The sequence below is a fragment of the Zophobas morio genome, unplaced genomic scaffold (genome assembly GCF_036711695.1).
Source record: "Zophobas morio isolate AGI-343-1 ecotype UQ-CSIRO unplaced genomic scaffold, CSIRO_AGI_Zmor_V1 ptg000031l, whole genome shotgun sequence".
Taxonomy (NCBI): Eukaryota; Metazoa; Arthropoda; class Insecta; order Coleoptera; family Tenebrionidae; genus Zophobas; species Zophobas morio.
Window position 1 is genome coordinate 9,860,206 of NW_026972136.1, and position 25,774 is coordinate 9,885,979.

Consider the following 25,774-nt stretch of genomic DNA (forward strand, 5'->3'; position numbering starts at 1 on the left):
CAGGAAAAAAGAGAAAAAGGCAGATTGACGGCGACGTCAGTTCTCCCGAAATTTCACCTCTAGTGATAATTCCATTAAAGTAAGTAATACGTGAAAAAAGAAAAAAAACGAGTGACTCCTGAGACAGTTTAACTCCGACTCTTGATTTGCTGTCACCTGCCCAAAACTTACTGAACAACACCGAGCAGTATCCACTGAACTTTGATCAAGTGGTCGGGTTATTGGATAAGGCATCAGGTGTTAGTGATATTCTTACCCTTGTACGTCAATACACAAATGATATTCAAGGATTTATTGTATAACGTTTACCCGATTGTGAATCACAAAAGTATGAAAAATAGATGTCGCAAAATACTTTGAAAAATTAAGTGAGCTTACAATCCAAATAACCTTAATTTGATTGACTTAACTTCAGTCACTCATGAGCACCTCTTGGAGGATGACTTAAGTCCACTCCCTTATCCAGTGCATCTCAGAGATGACTGACGTTTATCAACATCTTTTTATTTTTGATGATTCCAATATGCCTGATATAAAGTGGCCCTTAAACGCCTCTCAGTCTTGTTTTCCATCTTCTCAATTATTAGTCGACCTGTTATCCAATAATCACTTAATTCAGTTGGTAACGCAACCCACCCGGTACAAGATAAATCAAAACCTTTCGACATTGGACTTAATTATCACTATCACTCCACCCCCAAGGCTAATTTCCAGATTTGCACGCTTTCGAAGGAAAGAACAGTGTAACAAGTGCATTATATCAAGTGCACGTGCAATCCCAAAAAGGTCATTGTCGCGAGCTGATTTGTCTCGGCTGTTCATCATGGGCCGAAATTCTTGTTAACGACCCCTTAAAAATCACTTCTTCCGAACCTTCCTAGAAAATCCCAACAAATAGGTTCATATACTTCCTTAGTCCCATCTAGCTATATCCCGTCCTCTCCTTCTCAGGTAGAAGACCAGATAAAAACACGCTACCCGATTAAAGATAACTTAATTTTTCAAAATATTATTTTTTTTTTAACTCACGCCCCAGCCTTGTTAGGCTGGTTACAACAGTCATATATACCAGAGCTGTTATTGACTACAGATCTGTGAATAAGGCCTTCACCGATGTTCACTGGCTGTCGTTGTTCGCTAACCAAACAACGATGACTGTGCTACTGTTGCAGATATCTTCGCAAACACATTTTCTAAAACTGTCATTCTTGAAATTGACAATACGTTACCTAGCGCAATAATACCCAAGCCGAATGTCTCCCTCGATAGTATTGAAGATGTCATTTGTAGTTTGCAGTAAGCGGGGCTGGACGCAATTGTTGCTTCCGTTTTGGCCCACTGCGCCGAATGTCTTTCTCTACCTCAGAGTCTCTTAATGTTACGGCCGTACACGAAGCGAAGCGAAGTGCCAATGGAGTTAGCCATGGCGGAAAATAAAAAAAAAATAGTTGCCATGGAATTTATTTAGTAATTGACAGAAGTTGACACAATGAATTTTAAATTTTCTACATTTAATTATAATAATAATAATATAGTGTGTGTGTGTATAGGGAGTGTTCTGTGTCTTAAAGTACCGCTCCTGCAACATCTTCACCTTCCTGTATTTCATCCGGATCATAGTCGGTGTCGGCGCTGCAAAATATACAATTAGGAGTATTAATTACCTGAGATAGTAACTGTTTTATCTATTAATAGTAAAAGTAACTATTAAAAATAGGTTAGAATTACCCCATTAACTGACTCAAGGCAGTTTCCACACGGGCGAAATCTTTTATGTCTCGTATTGTTAAAATACATACAGCTTGGTTACTCTTTACGTTTAAATGAATTCCACGTTGATGCGGTTGGTTAAAAGGCGTGAACCCATCCAGGCGGGATTTCGTAAATGCGATGATATCTATATCGTCGTCGTCAGGAATTATTGCTATTCTGGTGAGGGATATTTCCAACGCGGCGTAGAATTCCGCATCCTTAAAATGCACCAAAACGTTGCACACTGTCACCATTTTGTTTTGGGGGAGGTTCGGTGTCGGCAGTTGCCGTCGTATTTCTGCCCAATTTATGAGAGGCATGTCACTCTTATCTGAAAATAAGAGATAAGCAGTTTTTTTTTTAAATTTATTCAACTTAGGTGAATTAATTGTATGCGTACCTGTGGCGGCCATATTGTTCTATGCACAGATGCTCTTAATGTTTGGCCCACAATCAATCTTTACTCCTGGCTCACTGTTCAAGCGCATAAGGGTGGTAGGGTTTAGGGTAGTACTGGGTAAGGGTAAGGCTCCGTGACTCATACACATGCGCGTTAAGGCTCCGCCACACAGTCATTAAAAGATGCCAAAATAAGGCAAAAGGCCAACCCATTTTGCGGCTTCATTTTAACAGTTGAAGAGCAGGGCGATACATGTGCGTGCTCATGACATAAAAATCTTTAAGGAAGAGTCTTGTATTTTTTAAAAAACGTAGCAGTTTTTAAAATAAAAAATAAAGTGCGTAAAACCCGAGCGGATTTTTAGCGAAAACTATAACTCGGTGTGCTTTTAAAAAATATCGAGGTGATAGAGAATTTTTTTCTACTTTAGGCGCCATTTTTCGTTTTCTGTTAAAACTTTACTTCTTTTAGTTATTGTAAAAAAACTGCAAAGCATTTTGGACAAATTTTGGTAAGTTAGGCAACCCAAAATATTAGCTGAGGCGGTAAGCTGTAATTTATGGCCCACACAATAGAGCACCTTTTAAATACCTTAAGCTTATTTGACCACCCTTTGAAGTACCTGACAATAGCATTAAGAAGAAGGATATAGGCGAGTAAAATTTTTACAGAAATATGATGACATTTCTACTTTGTTGTTTTGATGTGATTCCCCCTTTTAATTAAATGAATGATATTAATTAAATGGAATTTTATTATTGGAATAAATTTATTCAAGCTATATTAGGGATGTAGGATATGTCTATGACAATATTCCATAATTAAACAATATAACAATATGTGCAGTAAAGCAAATAAAATTGGAGCTATAAATTACTACAATTCCTAAGAGAGGAGTATTTATACTGCACAAATGGAAACGGGTACATACAAACTGGCTGTCGCGGGGAGAGATAGATTTTATGATACCAAAGAATTTTCAAGCAGAAATTTATAGATAGCAAAAAAGTGTAATCGCATTGGGTTTTGTGAGTTTGGTAAACAGAGTGCTGACATCCCTGCCTCTATACACTGCATTTAAATATTAAACAATCACAGGAAAATATCATCATCAATAAAATCATATTAATAAAATAAAAATAATAAAAAAGCAAAGACCCCCTTCAACGCATAAAATTCAACATTTTACACTTATTGCCAAAAAAACTTAACATTTGTCTATAAATCTTTTTTCAATATATATAATATTCTAAATCTACGTTAGTGTAGATGATAAAATAACACCATTTTCTTTTAGTTATATGCAGTGGACCCTGTTATACCTGATACATATAGTTGTGGTTCGGGTTCAAACTAGGTAATTGTAATAACTGCATTTATTGAACAATAAATTAATGATTTTATTTTTAATAGCTCTTTAATATTTTTACTGCAAGCCGCATATGAACATTTAATCTCTGCAATTGAATTAGAATTTATTAACCCATCTGGAGAAGCTCCTAAAAATTTTTTTCAAATTTGTTAGAGCTTTAAATTTTTCTTTGGCCTTTTCTTCATTGTCAATAGCAAATTGTATAGACTTGGGCAATTTTTTCATAAAGTTTTATCGGATGCACAATACTTTTAACGGTATTTGCGGTGTTAATTCCGTCTCTCATTTTGTCCGTTCTTTACTCCATTCCCTACACATTCGCTGACCACAAGTACCTTTTTCAATAGCGTTTACGTTACTCTGTGACAGCTTTATTAATAAATCCGATTTTTTTCTTTCATACACTTCAGGTAATATATCTGCAGTTTTCGTTTGTTCATCGTCGACGATATTATTTTTGCCGGAATCCGTACTTCGGATACGCAATTTTTTAACAGAGGTTTTAGTTTTATTAATCGTTTTTTTTTTTTTCAATTTTTGTTCCACAAACGCCTTCGTATACTAACATTGGCCTCCCCAATTTTTTTTTTTTGAATAACGGAGTTAGGAACGTACCCTTATTTTATAACTTATTGCCGCAGCAAAGCATCACCCTTGATACGATCCTCGTGCAAAAACGTATTCTTTTTCCTCCCACAAATTTATTAACGACAGAATTGTAGCATTCCACAGCATTGTTCACAATATCAAAAAGTAAACTAGACGACAAAGTTGCAATTCTATTTAAAACTTGTTTGTAAGGTTCGTATAAAACACCATTTGCGAAAATAGAAAATAAAATATCATTTGACTGTCCACTTTTATAACAAAAATAGCTTGCACATTGTTCGTGATTCCCAAATATATGCTGGAAAAAAAAGGAAGAGGCTCATTTTTGCTAAATTTAATAGCACTTATAATAGCTGTACTAAATTTTAGAATACTATTTTTAAAAACATTTTTAATAGTGATACCTGCTTTCGTTGTTTTAACTATTTCTCTAATTTTGGAACAATAATTACGAAGTATGTGATTTCTACATTCGATTTTTTCTATAAAATAATATGCACCATTTGGTTTTGCAGCCCGAACATTTTTTAATACGCTACTGTCCTCGTCGCCTATAATTCTCCTATAAAGTATCTAAAGTAAATCCCTCTAAGATAATTGAAGCTTTCATGGACATAGATGTTTGCTCCTAGTTTTTAAAACAATTATGTGTTGGAATTTCTTTTTACTATTTCATATAGATTTTACAGAAACTACAAAGTTTGTTTTTGACTCCAACATAAAGTATTTTTTTAGTCCTGGCACCAATTATACATCCTACCCCAGACAGTGCATTGTAATTAGATTTGTAAGAGCATTTGCTCCAAGCTCCATCGACAATAACGGTAATATATGGGACGCAATCATTATCTACCTTCCTCGCCTTCACAGCTAATCGGTACTCTTCTTTACCTGCGTTTTGGTCTGTTCTTCGAAAAGTGCTTGGATGCTCTTTAGAACTCTACCCTCGGCTTTACGATATGTCGCCTGGGGTATTTGAGGGATATCTAGAGCTGAACAAAATTCTGAAATTTGAGAATAACCTACGCCCGTTGATCTAGCTCCACAAATAGCTGCATAATTGACTTTGTATATATGATTTTCAGGTTCAGTACAAAGATTACCGAATATTCCGTAAATGACATTTATAGTAGAAAACACTTTTTAAACCATAACAATTTTCATTAGTTATTTCAATATTATCTAAAGTACTGATTGATTTCAGTGTTGTTAATAAGTGGCCTATGTCAACAATTCTACGTCCACTACTAATTTCTCGACATGTCATGACCTCTAGAGTACGAAAAAAGTGGTCTCCCGTTTCCGTATGTCGGTCTGTCTGTCTGTCTGGTGTCTGTATCAATTTTTTATTAGACAAGTGTTCTCCGAAACTACTGGATCGATTATTTGCATATTTTATATGTATATTAGAAATATCATGTAGATAGTTAAAAGCTAACTAAAATTTGGCAAATCATCTCCACCACCAATGGGATGACGTTATCTCCAAAATTTATAATACCAAGTTTTTTAAATTTGATAAAATTAGATACTCCTGCACTTGTGGTGTATAAATCCGTGTAGAATTTTCACCCTAGACATCTAGAATTTTTGGAAAAAAATTTAACTTATCCGGGTTGTCATAAAAAAATAAAATTCGCATAATCAAATTTTATCATTTTTCGAAAAAGCTGGATTTGTTTTATTGTATTTCCGAGGTGAGAGAAGTTCTGTCGAAATAACCTTCGACCAATTTGTTTCATTCAAAATACATTCCGAGAGGTAACTAGGTATGTACCTACCTAAATTTCTAAGATTTTGGGTTGAAAAATTTCAAGATTACTAAGAAATACTCACAATAACGTACTTTCGTACCTACAATAAAATATTCTTGGAAATTTAATTTTACTTTTCTACCTACTTACAGAATATGCCCAACACGTACGAATTTTTATGGAAACAGGAATTTAAAAATAAGAGGAAGAATTATGGTCGGAATTATATATACGAACAAGCATTTTTTTGTTGTGTGTATTGCGAGTAAAGATCTCAACAGTCTCTGACAATGATTTTATTAATTTATTTTAAAACACACATCTGGCTTTTTTCTTTTCTTATGACAGTAAATTAGGTTAAACCGCATATCAAAAATTCTCTTTCAAGGGACTTTATGCTAAAAAAAGGTAGGAGGTGCTATTTAAAAAATTATCGATGACGTCATACACCTGTCAAATATCGCTCAAAACTTTTGAAACTAATATTACAAAATGGCAATTTTTATATACCAGTAGACGTGTTTTTGCGTTTTTACTTCTCGAACGTAAGCTAAGAAATATTTTAGTTCCTTACTCTGCTCTACCTGCAAGCTGGGATACACTTCCCCCGCTGACAATAGCAGTAATAAAACTAGTTACTTATTGTAAACGAAGTAAACGATTTTAACCCTTAGAGATGAGTGGCAGCTGTCATAACGAGGTAACATGGGTGTTTTACAAGTTGCATATCTTTTAAAATAGAAATTTTCTTGAGGTGTGGTAGAGCCTTAAGAATGGGCACTGCGAACGGATCGTTCATTCGACATTAGACTTAATTATCACTAGTGACGACAACTCTCTGGCCCATTTGGAATACCTTGATCCTGTCGGAAAGTCAGATCACTCCACCCTCAAGGCTAATTTCCAGATGTGCACGCTTTCGAAGGAAAGAACAGTCATATACCAGAGCTGTTATTGACTACAGATCTGTGAATAAGGCCTTCACCGATGTTCACTGGCTGTCGTTGTTCGCTAACCAAACAACGATGACTGTGCTACTGTTGCAAATATCTTGGCAGACACATTTTCTAAAACTTTCACTCTTGAAATTGACAATACGTTACCTAGTGCAATAATACCCAAGCCGAATGTCTCCCTCGAGAGTATAAACGATCCATCACATAATCTCTTCTTGCAGCATCCTAGCACAAACTGACTACAAAGCTAGACACGACAACGTCGCCAAAATCATCCACAAAGAATTAGCAACACTTATGAACTTAATCGAAGATACGACACCCTATTACACTTAAATTCCATCTCCGTTCCTTGAAAATAACAAATACAAATTATACTGGGATCGCACAATACTTACAGACTTAAACTTTACAGCTAACAGACCAGACATCATACTTATCAAAAAACACACGAACGAAGCCATTCTCATTGACATTGCTGTTCCTAACACAAACAACATTATTCAAACATACCACACCAAGATTTCAAAATATCTACAATTATCGATAGAAATGACATCCATGTTGAATCTTAAAAAAATTTCAATTCTACCCCTAGTTATCTCTAATGTAGGTGTAGTTCCAAATAGCTTAGTTGAGAATTTAAAGTCTTTGCATTTGAATGATTCAATAATTATCAAAATTCAAAAAGCTGTTTTGTTAGGAACATGTCATATTGTTCGTAAGTTTCTTGAACAGTCTGATCATGTCAGTCAGATTAGATTAGCACCAGTAGGTCAGAGTAGTGTAGGTCACTTTCCAAGTGATGCGCGGATAAATGGTCGGTAGTTACGCTAGACTTTTGGGGATGGGGTGAGATTAGAGAATAATAGCAGACTAATTTGGATGCTGTAATTCTAGAATCTCGAAAGTTGTTCTGTTAATCTAATCAATGCTATCATTACTTGGTCTTAGTACACGTAATGATAGAAGTCTTGCCTGAATGCCGGTCATTTCCGGGTCAGTGGTGGGTCTTAATATAGTGTGTGTGTATAGTGAGTGTTCTGTGTCTTAAAGTACCGCTCCTGCAACATCTTCACCTTCCTGTATTTCATTCGGATCATAGTCGGTGTCGGCGCTGCAAAATATACAATTACGTGTAAGCGGAATTCTTAGTGCAGGTCTTTAAGGCGACAAACCAATCAGTTTTAATAATTAACCCCCACTTAAGACACATATCTCAGATGCAGAGGGTGCATTTTGAGGGCAGTTAGTCCAAGTTAGTCAGAGTCTGTGAGAGTGTGCAAAATAGCGATGGGCGTGAAGGCCCAGCTGTGTGGTGACAGGGCCGGACTCGGGTTGAGTGTTAACACCAAAGAGTTGGGTGTTAAGGTGTTGATAAGAGAAGGTGGCAGGTTAGGGTGAACCTGGGGCCACGAGAGTATTGTGAACGCGTAAAATCTCCGGCAGATACCATGGTATGTACCTGAGCACTGAGGGCGTACTCAGGTGGGGCGCCTTTGGCTCATGACACGGCAGGTTGGCGAAAGCCGTGAAAGGGGTGTCCTGGCTGTTGACCGACCGGTGGTGGCGGTGGTGGCAACCGAATGCAACAGAGAATACGTTTGCTGGTTAGGTTGGGAGATTAACCCGGTTTCTGGAGGAAACATAGTGACGTATGAACGTGGAGGTGTCCTCTCCACTTTGGCCAAGACAGCGCTCCTTCTGAGGGGGCTGTGGGCGGGCAGTGCATCCCAAACTGTACGGCTAGGGCGATTACAGGTAACTCGACTACATCACCAGAAGATCGCGCGCTGAAGACGACGCCGTGAGTTGGAACCGCTGATCGACAAGGAGTGGGCTAGGGGGTGGAGACCCCCCGGTGAGTGACCCCATTCTTAATCATTAGCGACAGATAAGTCAGGTGTCTGTTTTCATATTCGTGATTGGGGCCGAATTGTCGCGGGGCCGGACCTGTACTAGAGCGTCACATGTAAGGGGTGAGTGAATCTGTAGTTTGCAATTGGCTGTAGCCGTTTGACCGTCATTGATAATGAATATTTGTTGTTAATTTGCGCTAAAGCCGCTATCTGGCCAGGAATCGTCTTACATACGAGTATTAATTACCTGAGATAGCCACTGTTTTATCTATAGTAAAAGTAACTATTAAAAATAGGGTAGAATTACCCCATTAACAGACTCAAGGCAGTTTCCACACGGGCGAAATCTTTTATGTCTCGTATTGTTAAAATACATACAGCTTGGTTACTTTTTAGGTTGCACGTTGATGCGGTTGGTTAAAAGGCGTGAACCCATCCAGGCGGGATTTCGTAAATGTGGTGCAATCTATATCGGCGAAATTAAAGTTATTCTGGTGAGGGATATTTCCAACGCGGCGTAGAATTCCGCATCCTTAAAATGCACTAAAACGTTGCACATTGTCACCATGTTCTTTTTGTTGGGGTTCGGTGTTGGCAGTTGTCGTCGTATTTCTGCCCAATTTATGAGAGGCATGTCACTCTTATCTGAAAATAAGAGATAAGCAGTTTTTTAAAAAAATTTTTAATACCCAAGCCGAATGTCTCTCTCGATAGTATTGAGTTCCCTGAAGATGTAATTTGCAGTAAGTTGAAGAAACTAAAATATTCTAAATCCCCTGGGCCGGGCGCAATTACTGCTTCCGTTTTGGCCCACTGTGCCGAATGTCTTTCTCTACCTCTGAGTCTCTTAATGAAACATTCATTTACTTCAGGCATCTTGCCTTCTGATTGGAAAACAGCAATCGTGCGACCTATCTTTAAGAAGGGGACCCATTAGTCTGACCTCCCTCATTGTTAAAATCATGGAGTCTATAATCAACGAAACTCTCATTAAGTTCCTATTGGATCAACATCTTATTCCGGAAGAACAGCACGGTTTTCTTCCCGGCAAGTCCACAATTTCGAATCTCCTTTGTTGTCTCTCAGACTGGACTCGGCGTTATGATTCGGGAGTTCCAGTTGATGTTGTTTACTTGGATTATTCCAAAGCTTTCGATAGAGTTCCCAAACGCCTTTTTGGCTGATCGTACGTTTAGAGTGAGGGTTGGTGACGCCCTAAGTGAGCATATTCCGGTCCTGAGTGGTGTACTTCAAAGATCGATTTTGGGTCCACTATTATTCATAGCATACACCGCTGAGTTATAAGACATTATTCAACCACCGTTCGCCATGTATACTGACGATATAAAGATATGTAATACCAGCAACAATCAGTCTATCCTGAAAAACGATTTGTCAGCCATGTTCGGTTCTAATATTGGTAAAAATAACCCGCAAGGTACGTATACCGTTGATAATGATTATTCCAAGTTAACCAAGTTGCCTATCTCGGTCTGAACATGTTCAGCATGTTGTGAAAAAGGCAAATTCACGGGTGTTTCTCCTCAGTAAAGTATTTGCAAAAAGTCACTTTAGCGTCGTCAGTAAACTTTATAGGACCTATATTAGGCCCATCCTCGAGTTTGCTAATTGTGTTTGGGCTCCTACGCTTCAAAAGGATGTGCTGTTGCTCGAGTTAGTGCAAAGAAAAGCATCAAGAATCCCGTTTGGACGTACTCATCCAAAATACAATGACAGATTATCTATGATGCAGCTTCCTACGCTCTCTGATCGTCGTAAGAGGAGATCTAATTATTACGTTTCAAGCCTTAAAAACTCCTCGGTCTCCTATTAAATGCCTGTTTCCATTAGTAGGTACGTAACAATAGAACTAGAGGACACTGCTTAAAACTGTCTAAAGATAAATTTCAGACCACCGTTAGACAACATTTTATCGTAAACAGAATATTCGAATCATGGAATTCTCTACCCTCCGATATTGTAATGTAATTTCCAGTTTCAAACGCATGCATGACGCCTACAAAGTTTAAGCAATTTCTTCTCTTCCAAATTTTGTCATTCTAGCAATCACTTGATTAGCGCGGGCACAACAAGCAATGCCTCTGCCCGATCGCACCAAAATAATAATAATAAATATGTTAGATTAATCAATCAGTACTTCGATATTTCTATCCCAGAATTTTTTGTGGATTTTTGGGTAACTTCGTCCAAAATTCAACGTTTGGAACTTCCCCGTTTGATATAATTTTTTCAGAATTGCTTATTGGCAACTTTTAAGATTAAAAAAAAATCAAAACAAATATTGCTAAAATTTTTTCACACTATATTTTTCGATTAGCACGTCGAGATCGATATTTCAAAATTTCGAATTTTCTTCGACTACCTTCGAAACTTGCCTGAAGACCTTTTCTTTTAGATATCGATCTCTAGATGTTATTTTCGGCCTTATTTCTTCGATGACTCGGTATCATTTTTCCAGAATCGCACGTTGAAATTTGGATTTTTAGATTTAAGAAAAAAAAAATTGATTTTCAAAACGAATATTTCTAAAATCTTGTTCCGAGACCAAAAATACGTTATTCTTTTCGAATCAGCACATCGAAGTCGATGTTTTAGATTTTGCGGATTTTTTAGACAACTTTTTTAAAAGCACAATTTTACAATCATATCGAAATTTTTAAAAATTAAAAAAAATCGGAATTTCACACCGAATATTTCGAAAATATTGCTCTGTTACCGTAAACACGCTATACCTTTCAGATCTACTTCCCTGAATGTTTTGAGAATTTTGAATTTTTTAGACGACTTTTTCAAAAATGAATTTTCCACAATGTACGTATGCAAATTTCAACCCATTTTCGACAATTCCGAAATTTAACTAAATATATTTTTTTGTAGATTTCGGGCCACAGAAGTCAATTCCCGCCTCATTTCTTTGATAAATCCAACCGTTTTTCCAAAATTGCCCATTTAAATATCGCAATTTTTAACAATTTAAAAAAATCGCATTTCACTTCAAATATTTCGAAAATATTGCTCCGTGACCCTAAACGCGCTATATTTTTGGAATCAGGACGTCAACCTCTATAACCTAGAATTTTTTGACAATTTTTAGACGATTTATTCAAAAATGAAATTTTCACCAAGTATATCCTCCTTATGCAAACTTCGACACTATTAGGAGGGTCCTTTCAGAACACAACACTTTTTAAGGATACTGCCCTGTTTTTAAAGGTATACATATTTAAAAAAGTAGATATTTCAAGGATATAAAAAAATACATTTTTAACAATTTTACCCTGTTTTTCCAAAGGCACCCTTTTTTAAAAAGTCAAAGTTTTAAGTTACCCGTTTTTAAGTTTTTTTTTAAGTTAAAATTTTAAGAAATCTACCCTGTTTTTCTGGTGGGTGGACCACTTCAGCACACATGTGAATATCATTTCGGCTAAACAAATTCTCCTTTGAAAAACACTTAAAATTTGTCTTCAGCTTATGAGGCTGTGCTGAATTTAAGGATTTTGTCCTATTTTTAAGGTGGGCCACTTCAGCACACATAGGAATACTATTTCGAACAAACAAATTTACCTTTTAAAAAGCAAATATTTCAAAGACTTACTCTTGTTTTCAAAGATATGTATATCTCAAGGATTTTGCAAGTACCTGAGGTAGTAACTGTTTTATCTATTAATAGTAAAAGTAACTATTAAAAATAGGTTAGAATTACCCCATTAAATGACTTAAGGCAGTTTACACGCGGGCGAAATCTTTTATTTCTCGTATTGTTAAAATACATACAGCTTGGTTACTCTTATTTTTCAAATTTAAATGAATTTCACGTTTATCCGGTTGATTGAAAGGTGTGAACCCATCCAGGCGGGATTCCGTAAATATGATGGCATCTATACCCTCATCATCCGGAATTATTGTTATTCTGGTCAGGGATATTTCTAACGTCGCATAAAACTACGCATCTTTATAATTCACCAAAACACTACACACTTTCACCGCCATCTTGTTTTGGGGGGGGGGGGGGGGGGGGGGGGTCGTTGATGGCAATTGCTGTCGTATTTCTGCCCAATTTATGAGTGGCATTTCAATCTTATCAAAAATTAAACTTAGGTAGATTAATTAATTGTCTGTGTACCTGTGGCGGCCATATTGTTCTGTGCGCAGATGCTCTTAATGTTTGGCCCGCAATCCATCTTTACTCCTGGTCATGCAAAATATAACCATTTCAAAAGTGTCCTGTGTCTTTCAAATCTATTAGTTAGTCGTGATGTCAGATTCTTACCATAAACATAAGAACAAAAACGTGGAGGATTACTAATTTATTTAACAAATTTGTATTTATATTAACCACCTGTATACCTAAATATTTCTACAAAATTCAGCTCAATGTTAAGTTTTAATCAGTATATTAATTTAATTTGCCCAAGATAATGTGTTCTAATATTCCTTCAGGAGGACAATCAATATCAAACATTTACAACTGAAATTCACCACACCCATGGAGGAAAGAAGTTCCTTCCTTCATGATCAGACCTAACAATTCTTTTAGAACGCAACAAACAAAACAAATGTCAATGTAAAAAAAATGAAATGTAAAATTCCTGGACTCATGAAGCTTAGGTAAATTCTATTCCTTCAACTTATTGAATCCATACGTGAAACTTATTCAACATCACAAGTTTTTAATCAATTTTAAAACTATATGAAGCCTAATGAGTAGAGCTGTGCGGTTGAAATTTAAACGCTGCGAATTGACCCCCACTCCGGCAGGCCAGAGGCTTGCAACCGACGTTATGTATCGCGAAGAAAATTACGCGAAAAATAATGTTAACGGCATGTCAGTTGATGATTTTAAAATCCATATTCACGAAATAAGAGTAATAATAACTTTAATAATGTTCAGGTGGCCGTCTCGTTGACAATAAAACTATTTGTGTGAATTATTAAAAATAATCCACAACTGAAAAGCGAGAAGCGAGCAAGGCGATCGGCACTGTGGGCCGATAGTGGGGGTAAATAAATTTCGACCGCACAGCTCTACTAATGAGTCAGTCCAAAGACGAAGTCGAAGCCAGTTTGTTTAATAAAGTTTTCAATTGTTCCAGTACCTACACCTACAGTGTAGTGAATATTAAAAGTACTAAAGCCAAATGGGGCTTTTAATAACATAATATCTGGTTGACCGAGCTTCACTCGGCTCGTTTAGTAGTAGTAGATCACATTAGGACAGATAAATAGGCGTATCTATAGTACGCATTTTGAAGTACCCGCACTAATTAAAAATACACAATAAAAAAGAAATTCCTTAAGCAGTTTTTGTTTTAAACACTGTTGAGTGACATGTAGAAATTAAAGAGTAGAAAACTGGAATTATTGTTTGACATTTATTACAATGTCATTTATTAGCCAAGTTCTCTTTGTGTGTCGTTCTCATTTTTCTTCACCACATTCTTACTGCCAGAAGAGTTTCCTTCTGGTATGGTTAACATACTGAGTTACCGTGCTCTTTTGGGTTATTCCTTATTTCTCAACTCTGCTCATGAAGATGCCACTTACGAAAGTGTGCAAAACTTTGAGCCCAAAAGCTAAAATAACACTGTCCCAACCCGGAGAACGATCATATATTGACCGTGGAAACCTCCGAAATTAATGCTTGACGACATAACCTCATTTCAACGCACTTTCGTGTGCCCTTTATCCGCTCACTGTTTAGTTTTCCGTAAATTTTCACTTCAGAAGGTGAATTTTAACGTCCTTTATACAGTGGAGTATATTTGGGTACATACAGTTGAAGATAAAAAGGTACGTCAAACGTACTGTCACCCAAACTTCTCTAAAACAATCTCGTGTTCGTGTAGTGTCATCTGATGTTGCCTAGCAACAAATATAATTCACTGCCTGAAAATTGCTGAAAATGTATGAAGCTGTAATTTTCAGAAGTTAAAACTATGATGAATCGATTTCTTGACCCAAAAAAAACCCAACGTGTAAATTTCATCGAAATCGTTAGAGCCGTTTTCGAGAAACCCATTATATATATATACAAACTTTGCTCGTTTAATAGTATAAGATTTGAAAATTCAACATATTCGTATGAAATCGCTTTATTATCCTTCTTTTTGAAAAAGTACAATATCGAAAGACAGCATTTACATCAGATGAAACATCAGCTATTTTTAAATAGCAATATCGCTGTATTCCAAGAATTTTTTACTTAATCGATAAAACGAATCGCTGAATTCATTTTTCTGGGATATCTTGTATAAGCAGCTCGAAGAAACGCTAGCAAAGCACAACCGGCACTGGAGACATGTTTAATCAAACATTCATTTACTAAAATTTTAAGGACGTCTTATTTTACAGATTTCAAAGATTGACATAATTTTTGAATGACGTCATTAATTTTTTGGAGAGCATAGTTAGATATGTTCCGACAATTTCAATAAAGTGTGTTCATAATTTCAAAGTGTTGCGTAGAATATTATCGGTCAAACACAACCGCTAATAGACATACGAACGACAGATAGACGGAAGCGGAAATCCAAATACTGCCTAGAATCTAGGAACCAATAAGTTAATAACTGTTTAGGAATCTCATTAAGAACGACCTGCGGGGCTTTCAGGGTTTGTCCACCAATTACCCGATTTTACAGGCTCTTTGTGATTGTATTTTCTGAAATGGCGTAGGAGGGTTTATCGTATCTTTGCCCTCCGATCATTCGCTTCATATCTTCGTGAAAAATACGACTTGACATTGATTGCCAAAAATGAAAATACAAGAGTGACCTCTTTAACGATCCCTTCCGAGAAGAGCATTATCACAACAAAGACCCCTGCCTCAAGTAAAATCGGTCGGCACATTTTTTTCTCGTTAGTCCATTTCGCTGACGAATTTCGTTCTCGTTTTAACCCGAAGTAGATCTGTTTAGTCACATGCCCATGACAAAATCCCGTTTTGTATGACTGATCTTTGTCTTTATCACCCTAATGAAGGAAGCCGCATTAGTGCCAACAGCTTTATTAGAGCCTGATTCACAACGGTTCTCGAAGAACACCACTGAAAAGATTAGGTCATAAGTTACAGAGTTCACGGGTTCAGCTCGTCGGGTCATCGATACGAGTAATTTCCATTGATTTCAGGCATTGTTGGCTTAATTTATTGTTTGTGGTCGGTGGTCTTCTGTAACATCCAGTGATAATTGAATACGCTTTGTATTTGGTGAAACAATGCGGGTTGGAGAATAGACTCGTCACAATTGTTGTTGTTTCAACTTGAGTGTTGTTAACCAGGAGGGTTCTTTAGCAATTACGCGATTGTAAAATAATGGCAGTTTCCCAGCGCTTCCCCGGAAAAACAAATCTCATGCACACGATAGCAATAAATACATTTACGGAGTGTGTAATTATATTGGATTGATGCAATTATGGTTATTGCGAGGTGTTTTAACGGAAAGGACTTTCTTTGATGGTATTTTTTGTATATAAATAAGTAACTGTTCGTTCGCCGTGCAAAATAAGCAAACTCAATTACCGAAGCTTCGTTGTGACATGATAATTTGTAGTTTAATCAAAGCCGACCGGAACAAGAAGGCAACAAGGACGCGGCGTTTTGATTGCAAAATTGTCAGTTTGATAGTCGAAAAAATTATTTAATTTTTTTCGAGTTAATTGGCGATAGGTAAATGTTGCCGGTCCTGCCGGAAATGATTACACAACTGATTTAATTGTTTTTGCAAAAATGTGAATTGACAAACACGTGTTGCTTGGTCTAGAACAACACGAAACAGTTATTAATACGCGCTAGACATTGATGTGGGTCAGAGATAGAACTGGAAAGGTGACTTATGAGTATAATAGTAAATTATTGTTTTTTGTTTTATAGGAATGTTGACGTAAGCGGCACTCTACAACCGAGACGTGGAATTCGCCTGCTTTTGCTCTTGCCTTATTGTTACTTAACTAATTTGATTTTTGCATATTGTACGAGGCGGTGAATAAAGGCTTGATTGCTTTCAGCAATCGTTTGATAACTTGACACTATTTCTCATACCTAGTTGAACAAAATTTATTGTTGCACGGGATGTGGGAACTAACTTTGACTGATGTTGTAACCTTAGAGAGTTACAATATCTACCAGGACTATGATAATTAAACTATCAAAAAATAATTCTTATGCTTATTAGGACGTAGTGTTATTGTAGGCACCAAATATCTATGTATCAGAATCTTGTTCCAAAAACATATTTCATGGTTGTGAAACTAATTCATATTATTCATTGAGTGTTTACTGTACGATTTTTATCTTCGATGGTGGCATGGCCTTATCTTGCATTTTTTCACTCAAGTGTGTATTATTATTAATTATAGATTTGAATACAAATACACGTTCATTCATGCAGAAGTTTGTTTATTTACTATTCATTGCAGTGGTTATTCTTTACCGTTCAACTGGGTAAGTCGTAGATTTAAAAAGTCTTTTTTGGTTTCATTATCAAATTGATAATTTTTTTACGAGTGGAGCGGAATGTGGAAATATGAAAGAGCTGAAAATCCAATAAGCCTGATAAGGCGGACCTTTACCATGTCCATGAGACAGAGTAGTGTGATAAGATAACATTACCATTAAATTTCCGCATATGCTTTGTTTGTTAATGTGACAGAAACCTTTTATTAAAATGAGATACTTTAACCTAACAGGAAGTGCCTTTAATAAGGGTAATGAAAGTTAGATTAATTTTTGATAACCTGTTAGGTTGCGATTATTACTTTTTTTTAATAGAAAGAATCAAAACTCTCAAAGTGTACCTGATTTCAAGGCAGAAAACAACTCAAGTGTCTAGTATATAAAATAAAATTTGATTAAGTGTTACTAATTTCAGGTCTGTTCCATTTTGATAACGTTCCTCCTTGTTTTTTTCTGAGTATCACTTGGAATGGAATTATTCATGTGGTGTACACAGACAAGAAAAGCAAATATTGTAGGGTTATATGGGCAATTAAACCGCAAAAACCTCTTGTTTGGTTTGCTTTTAGCACGATTCCCAACAGTGAACTTACTTTTTACGACAAGTTCACTTAGTACGGCTACCGTTAGTTAACACTGTGGGTTTTTCAGAATATTGTAACTATGAACAGCTTACATCGATTGTGTGTAGGAAATGACTTACGCAACTGAGAATCCGCTTCGTGTATAAAGTTAGTTAAAACCAGCGTTGGTTTTAAATGAGACCACCTTTATTTGAAATAATTCAGTTGCGGTTGGTGCGACATGGAAACATGGTTGGCGTGTTCACAATGGTGATTGTTTTGGTCTCGCACTAGTCGATATTTTTGGATGTGTAGTATTCATTTTGTAAATCTTGCACCTGGTAATAGTGATTTCAATTTGTAGTTATACTTGTTAAAAATTAGGTGTCATTGTCCTCTTTTTTAAAAACGGCACGAGACCGAATTTGTTTCGTGACGAATTTAATTTTCTGTGGAAACCTCTAGTAAATTGTTATAAAATCTCCATAGCAAATAAATCTTGACAGCTTAGACAGAATTTCACACTTCATGGTCTGTCTGAAATTTTCATTACATATTAATCTTTCTCAAAAAGTGGGTTAAAAAATCGGTCTAAAGAATTTACATAGTTATTCCTTCGCTCTCAGAATTGTGACTCCAAGTCAATCATGGTTTCGTCTCACCAGTGTCTTTGATTCGAACGCACATGGCGTTTAACACAGACTACGTGCGTGTAGACATACCGACAGACAGACAGACAGAGGAAAAAGGAAGATCTATTTTTCGTGTTTTAGGATCATGAAGCGTTGAGAAAACAAGGAAAAGTCAATTAAGAGGTTTAGAAATAAATTTGCATTGATCTAGCAATCTTAAAAGAGTCAGTGCTTCCATTTTACATAGCAAACCTATTTTTGAAACTTTTTCTTAAAAAAAAAATCAAATTTGAGTGTTAGCCTATGTGAACAAAAGATTAAACTGTCAGAAAGATGTTTCAAATTTCATTTTATTTTTGGTTTTGCTCCTTATTTATTTTTGTATATATTTTGCTTTCATTTTTCTGTGGAGTAATTTTTTTTTATACGGGGTGATATGTTAAATTTCTGCCCTAGTTATGCATGACGCTCACGCCAGCAGTGAAATTGAAACTGCTGACGTATACGTCGTGGGTAACTAGAGCAGAAATTTTAAAAATCGCCTGATACGTCCTCAAGCATAGTCAAGGAAGTGCTCATTTTGACGAATGTTCAAGTTCATGTTTTTTTTTTTTTCACCGCCTGGAATACGAAAATACAGGTTTGCCATTACCGTTTCTATGGAGCCTTATGACTGTTTTATTATTCATATAATCTTTGAAAGTACAATTGTTCTGTAACTTTAAGTGACTTTTAAGATTATGGTGAAGATGGGAAATTATTAACTGCAATTTATCCTCTCATCGTCTCTAAAAACTTGGATGAGGTCATCTCATAATTATTATAAACAATCTATTTTTAACTTTACGTGTATTTATCAGACTAAAAAAGAATTAAATTAGATAATTTATCTGGGAGATTACATAACCATAACTGCATTAATCAAAGTTTTGATATAATAGTAACATTAATTTAGAGAATGTAAAACATTAATCAACGTTTTGTATTCATTCTATAAAAGTCGAAGGGATGATTTTTTTATATAATTATGTATCTTTTGTATATAAATGTGAACGAACTGATTCAAAAAACAAAAAATGTCACTGCTTCTGGACCAAAATTTTCGCAAAATTTGGCGCGAAAATGATTTTTTTGCATCTCGAAGATGGTAATTTTTCAGTTTATCGGAAAATTACTGGAATTTTCGAAGAAATGAAGCCGATATTAACTTCTACAAGTTGAAATCCATAAGAAAATATTTTGAGACAATTTTCAAAGGGTTTTCGAAAAACTGTAAAAAAATTAATTCATACAAGGGAGTATTGAAAAATTGAGGTTTTTGAAAAGTTGCCAAAAAATTCCAAAAATTTCTGGGATATAGATCCCCCCGGGCTGATTCGAAAATCATAAGGTGTTAATGATTCCGGACTAAGTTTTTAAAAAAATTCAGTCTGAAAATATTTTTTTTCTATCTACAAAATTGTCTTTTATTTTATCATATCATCCTCTAAAAATTTTGGGAATATAAATTTTAACGAGCTGATTTGAAAAACATAAATTGTTAATGATTTTCGAAAAAGCTGTTTTGAAAGTGATTTTTTTAATCTCGGAAATTGACACTTTTCATTTAATGGATTCTGATAAAATTGTTGGAATTTTGGAAGAACTGAAGCCTGAAATTTACAACTCGAAATCTACAAGGAAATCTCAATTTCAAAGGGTGCTCCAAAAAATGTAAAAAATACGAGAGGGTATTAAGACAAATCATGTAAACGTCAAAAAAACGTAATTGATATTTCTGTAGTGTATTTTGAAGCAGTAATTTCCATATACACGTGGGCTATTATCATTTGTTCGCAAATTTATTATCATTATTTTTGGGTAATTAATAGAAAAAATATTCGAAGTGTCTACCCTTAGCTGACCCATCCTGTATATAAAGTGGTTATTTTTAGAATTTCCGTTTAAACAGAAAATTTTGTGACTGATAATTGGTGGAAACCCGAAAAACAAACATACAATGGAAGTTGAAAGTATAAACCAAAAAAAGAAAACACCACCATATAAAAATTTTTGAGCCTAGATCTAATTTCTTGCATCTTCTAAAAAAAATAATTATATTATATATTTACGAAAAAACGTAGCACAAGCTAAACTACTATTATTCAGTGAAGATGGTAAAATTAAAAATATGAATGACGATAATAGCAAAACCCTTTTTGTAGAAGCTTTGATACTTTTTGGGAAACAGCCCACTCGAGATTTGTATTTTGGCTTAAAATAGCAAGATAAAAAACGGGAAGTATAATTTTTTAATATCAAAGAGAACAAAACTTGAAAATCGCAAGTGTTGTTAAAAGATTCACCATAATTTATCTAACAAGAAAGTTACACCGCCGCCGACTCAAAGGTGAAGACTAATCAAATAAAGACGACCATTTATTACAAATTCACTTCTTGAAGAAGTCGTACAAGTGGGAATGCGATTTCTGTGGAGGCGAACGCTATTGCATCCAATATCATTACGGAGCCTGCCTATCTTAAACTGGTTATTTGAAATACAGTTAGCCGAGAAGTCCGGCAATTAAAACCAAATCTACGCGCTGAAAACGCATTCCTGCTGTGTCAGTGTTCTGTTTTTGCCAACGTTGACACTAAAAAGCCGACATGAAAATAAGTCACCGCAATACCTTGAAACACATTCGGCGCTAGGGATGGCACTCGCGGAGTGCCGATGCCGGGAATAAATTCAGGTGGTTTTGCGTTTTAAATTTAGATCCTCGCTTCTCTCGGCAAGAGTGAGTGGAGCTATTAAAAGTTAAACCGGTGGAATGAAGTAATCGGTTGAAGGTATTGCGGATTCTTCGGGAAAATCTCAAAAGTTTATTGTAGATCGCAGATGCGTCATTTTCCTGGCAGATAACAGTCGGATATCGTTGTGTGGTTGGCGTTATCGTGGGATTGAATGTAAACTGTACAATAAAAATTTTAATGTGTTTTCCATTTACGCATGTTGTGTCTTGGATTGCTGGCGAAAAGACAAAATAACGCATACATCTTGGTGTAAACAGAAAATTTGTGTTGAAACGATCTAACCGTTAACGATAGTGTGAAGCCTTAGTAGCTTTTAAAAGCAGTGGTTGATTTTTTGTTTGGTTTGAAAGTTAAGCTAATGGTTTCTATCTACTTTCAATATTTTTTATTGATCACACGTTTTTCCGGTGTGTTTTATTTTCAATAAGTTGGATTGGTAATTTTTAAAAACTAGAACGAAGTGTAAGTTCGAGCCAGACAGGTATCCTCAACTGAAAATTCATTTATAATATTTAGTGGCAATGGTTTTCCCCAAAATGCCGTCACACTTTAATTACATTGATTGTACACAAACTGACTTCTCAGATTCTGTTGTGAATTCTGTTTTAGCATGATGTATATGCTGCTTTTTGTTAAAGAAAACTTTACGCCTTACTAACTACATAGTTCAATCTATATTATAGATCCATATACTGTCGCATTTGCAACAATATTTGTTTCCTGCTTAGATAAAGAAGAGTGTTTGGATGAGAAGACGAGGTACAATTAAACAAGTCAAACGATTTTATGACGTTCGGCCCTGATTGTCCTGATCTTCTCATCCAAACACTCGGTTTGGATTTCTTGAGAAAATTTTGATGCTTAGGGTAAAAAATCACAACCACAAATATAGGAGTATGTTAATGTTCTAAATTTAAATGGCGTTTACTAAAAAAATATTACGGGACCTCATCGAATTGTTAGTGGGATGATCAGCCAAATTTTGGCTAGCTCTTTGAGTTTTTTCACATCCTTTAAATCCGTAACGTTCTTCACATCTTTTAGATCATCGTTACCCTTCACATTTTTTAGATTCCAGAGTTCTCATGTCTACTGAAGACTTTAGATAATCTAGATACTCTAGATCCTTTAACCCTTCTAGACTTTTTAGATTATTTAACTTTTCACATCATTTGAATCTTTGAGATCATTCACAACCTCTAAATCTGTGAGATCTGTAACATCTTTTACAACTTTGTAACCCTTCACATTTTTTAGATCCCTGAGATCTTATTAGGATCCTGTGTAGCCTTTGAATCCTTTGTATTCTGTACTTTTTTTGGATTCTTATGGATCCTCTGTTATCTGAAGTGTTAGGTAAGCTAGATCCCTAGACTTTTTAGATCTTTTTAAATCCTACATCTCTTTAAATTCGTTTTCACATCTTCTAAATCCTTGAGACACTGTAGAACGTATAGTAATAATATTAAGTATTTCACACGCATCAACCTAAAATGATTTAAAACAGAGATTTTTTATTTTTTTTTTTTATCCTTCTGGATCCCGTATGTTATCAGAAGACTTTAGTTAAGCTAGATCCCTTAAATTCCCGAAATAAATAATGCAGATGCACCAAATATTTCAGACCTTTAAATCTTCTAAAGATTTTAAATCCCTGATATCCTTAAGATCTTTTAGATCTATGAGGTATTTGATATATTTTTAAATTCTTGATATCCCTCACATTTTTTGGTTCTTTGAGATCATCTAGCACCTTTAGATCTCTGAATTTTTTAGGATCTATGTTGGCTAAGGACTTTGGATAATACAGATCCTTAAATTGTTTTTTTAGACTCTTCAGATAATTTAAATCCTTTATATCATTTAAATCTTGGATGTCCTTTACATCATCTAAATCTGTGAGGAACGCATATACAATTTTCTATGACAATTTCAAAAGGCTGAAGTTTTCAAACTTCGTCGATAATTAGGAAGATATTGTGGTTAAATAAAAAGAGCTTTTATATTGAGTGTTGTTAGATCGAAAAAATATTCATAGTATCTAATCAATATTCATGTCAACATATATTTTTTTGAATATGTTTACATTGTCCATTAAACATAAATAAAAATAACTACTACCTTAATTCTTAATGAACCTAGTACACATACGAAAAAAATATCGTCGTTAGAAATCGATACCTTACTGTAACGCCTAGTTTCTTACTCAATTTTTATTGAAGTATTGTAACAGAGTCCATCGAGCGACTGGCTTCTTTCGTGTTTTCCGATGTTTCATGACCCTCATATTACGAAAAAAATGGTTCCCGTTTCCCTCTGCCTGCCGTCTTTGTCAATTTTTTTTAATCAGATAATCTCCGAAACTATCGAATCGGTTGTCGTTAAATTTTATCATCATGTGGATAGTAAAGCACTAACCAAAATTTGCCTAATTATCTCCACCAACATTTTTTTTTCAGTAAATGCGAGTTAAATTTTTTTAATTCTATAGGGCATTAAAAGTTTTAAAAATATTTTACAGTACGAAAAATGATGTTCGTATCATTTTGACTGAAACGTTTTACTAAAATCTGAAAATACCTTTCAGTGCAATTTTAATTCGATTGTTTATGTGGCGGTGGGCATGGATAACTGTTCCGTGTCAATCGAATTAGATAAGCCATTAAAAGGTCTCCAATTTTTCACACAATTAGCATACTACGGTTCGCTCTTTTTAATATTCCACTGAAATTCCATCAAGTAAACCCCAACTGATATCGTCTGCGGAAATTGCCAATTTTAAATTATGACCTCACTTCGAGGCAGATAGCCTCTGTCAATAATGTAAATTTACATTACGAAAGCACGGAAAATGGTGCCTTTGATCAAATAAAACAATGCGGTATATATAAGTATAGCAGTTACGGTTTTGTGACAAAATTTCTAATTTTAAATTTCACAAAGCAGCCCAACATTTAAGAGTTTTATCTGTGTTAACTTTGGAAATTATGTATATATGTAATTGTTTAAAAAATGAGATAAGATTATTATTGTTTCACTGGGAAAACCCAATTTGAAGATATAAATGAAAATATCACAGTTTCGGCCACAAAATCTTGCAGCAGTTCTGAAATTTGCCATGTTTGTCATTTTGACGTAGACTGGAATGTGGATGATGACGTATGTCAAAATTTATATAACGTATGTCAATATTTATATTTTAAAAATGTCAGTCATTATGACAATAAAGCATAGACTACATCGTGTTTTTTTTTAAATGACAGAAAAATAATGCCCAAGATTTTATGGCCGAAACTGTACCTTTTGTTTCAAGTACCGACACAAGTCATAGTTAAACAAAAGGACCTCGCCACAAAAAGCTTCTGCATTATTATTAAATGTTTGTGCTCTAGTTATGAGGATTGAGCAGCTGTGTCAAGTGTCTTGAAGTTCTGTAAACTACTTCTTTAACTGTACCCCATAGAAAAAATTTGAAGGCACAATATCTGGACTTGTGATCCACTTGTTAGTAAAGGCCATGTCAAGCTAATCTCGCACCCTGCTAGGATAATGCGGAGGAACACCGTCTTGTTGAAGGCATATTTTTTTTATTGTTTCCAAATGATCGGTTAGTTTGAATAAAATTGAAATAAGAATTCTCGTTTAAATTGTCCCTAAACAAATACGGACCAAAAATTTGGTTTTTTTTTTATTAGCCCTCAGTTAATTAAAATAATCAGTTTTCTATCATTTTAGTCTCTGAGAGTCATCGACATTCAAAAGTTGATAGACGTCGAAACTTAGCTATTTTTGAGAACCCCTGAAAATTTATTTTTGGTTGAATCACCCTCTATTAAAATGAACAAAAATGTGTTTAAACCAAAAAATTTAGTGTTTGGAAACATAAATCTGCCCTCGCTTAGTTTTACATGGCACCCCGCATCTGCTTCCTAACCAATTATCACGATCGTTAATCTCTAGCGCAGCTCCTACATTTTTTGAAATTCCACAAAGCACTAATAAACCGAACGATAACCCTTCTCGTTACGTTTTGCCTTGTCCATGCCCTCCCAATCAATTTTAATAAAAGAGCTGACACATCCGAGTTTATTGCCTACTAAACCGGCACCTCCAACATCGCCGTCCCGAAATAAAAACCCTAATTCCTCTGACATCACCCCGTCCACGTCAACCTTCCCATTCCCACCGGCGGCCATCCCAAAATACCAATAAACGCATCGCTCCGGCTCCGACGTCCCGTCATACTTTATCACGGACCTTATCAGCCAACCTCTGCGGCAGCGTAATTTTTTGCCACATCCAGTCGGTTTTTGTGCGTGCGCGCCGCCAGTCGCGGCCTTAATTGATGAGAACTTTGCCCGTGCTATAGTGGGTGTTTGTTGTGTTGCAGATGAACCGGCTGCCGCTCGAGGACGCCTTCCACTGCTGACCTCGGACGCCCGGCCTGGTGCCGCCGCCGCCATGGGCAACAACTGCTGCTGCTGCGGCAGCCGCCGGTCGCAGCCCGAACGGCTGGTCTACCCGGGCGGCATCAAAGCCGCTCACATGGACGGTAAAGTCGAAAAACGTGTTTGTTTGTTTGCTGCGGCTCTGATCGGAAAAGTGCACGGG

General features: G+C 35.7%; 2 protein-coding genes across 4 annotated transcripts in view; one reads left to right on the forward strand and one right to left on the reverse strand.

Annotated features, from left to right (window-relative positions):
• Src64b (Src oncogene at 64B) overlaps positions 1–25,774 on the forward strand; it is an 85,162-nt gene that overhangs the window by 38,454 nt on the left and 20,934 nt on the right. For all 3 annotated transcript variants that reach the window (XM_064069643.1, XM_064069642.1, XM_064069644.1), the window contains exon 2: positions 25,554–25,715. In XM_064069643.1, coding sequence (XP_063925713.1) covers positions 25,625–25,715 — 91 coding nt within the window. In that variant the 5' untranslated portion in view covers positions 25,554–25,624. The remainder of the gene's footprint in view (positions 1–25,553; positions 25,716–25,774) is intronic.
• LOC135139197 (uncharacterized) lies at positions 1,546–2,028 on the reverse strand. The gene is made up of 2 exons (XM_064069333.1): positions 1,729–2,028; positions 1,546–1,632 (listed from the first exon to the last, which is right to left on the reverse strand). The coding sequence occupies exons 1-2, from the start codon at positions 2,004–2,006 to the stop codon at positions 1,566–1,568; spliced, it is 345 nt and encodes a 114-aa protein (XP_063925403.1). The 5' UTR covers positions 2,007–2,028; the 3' UTR covers positions 1,546–1,565.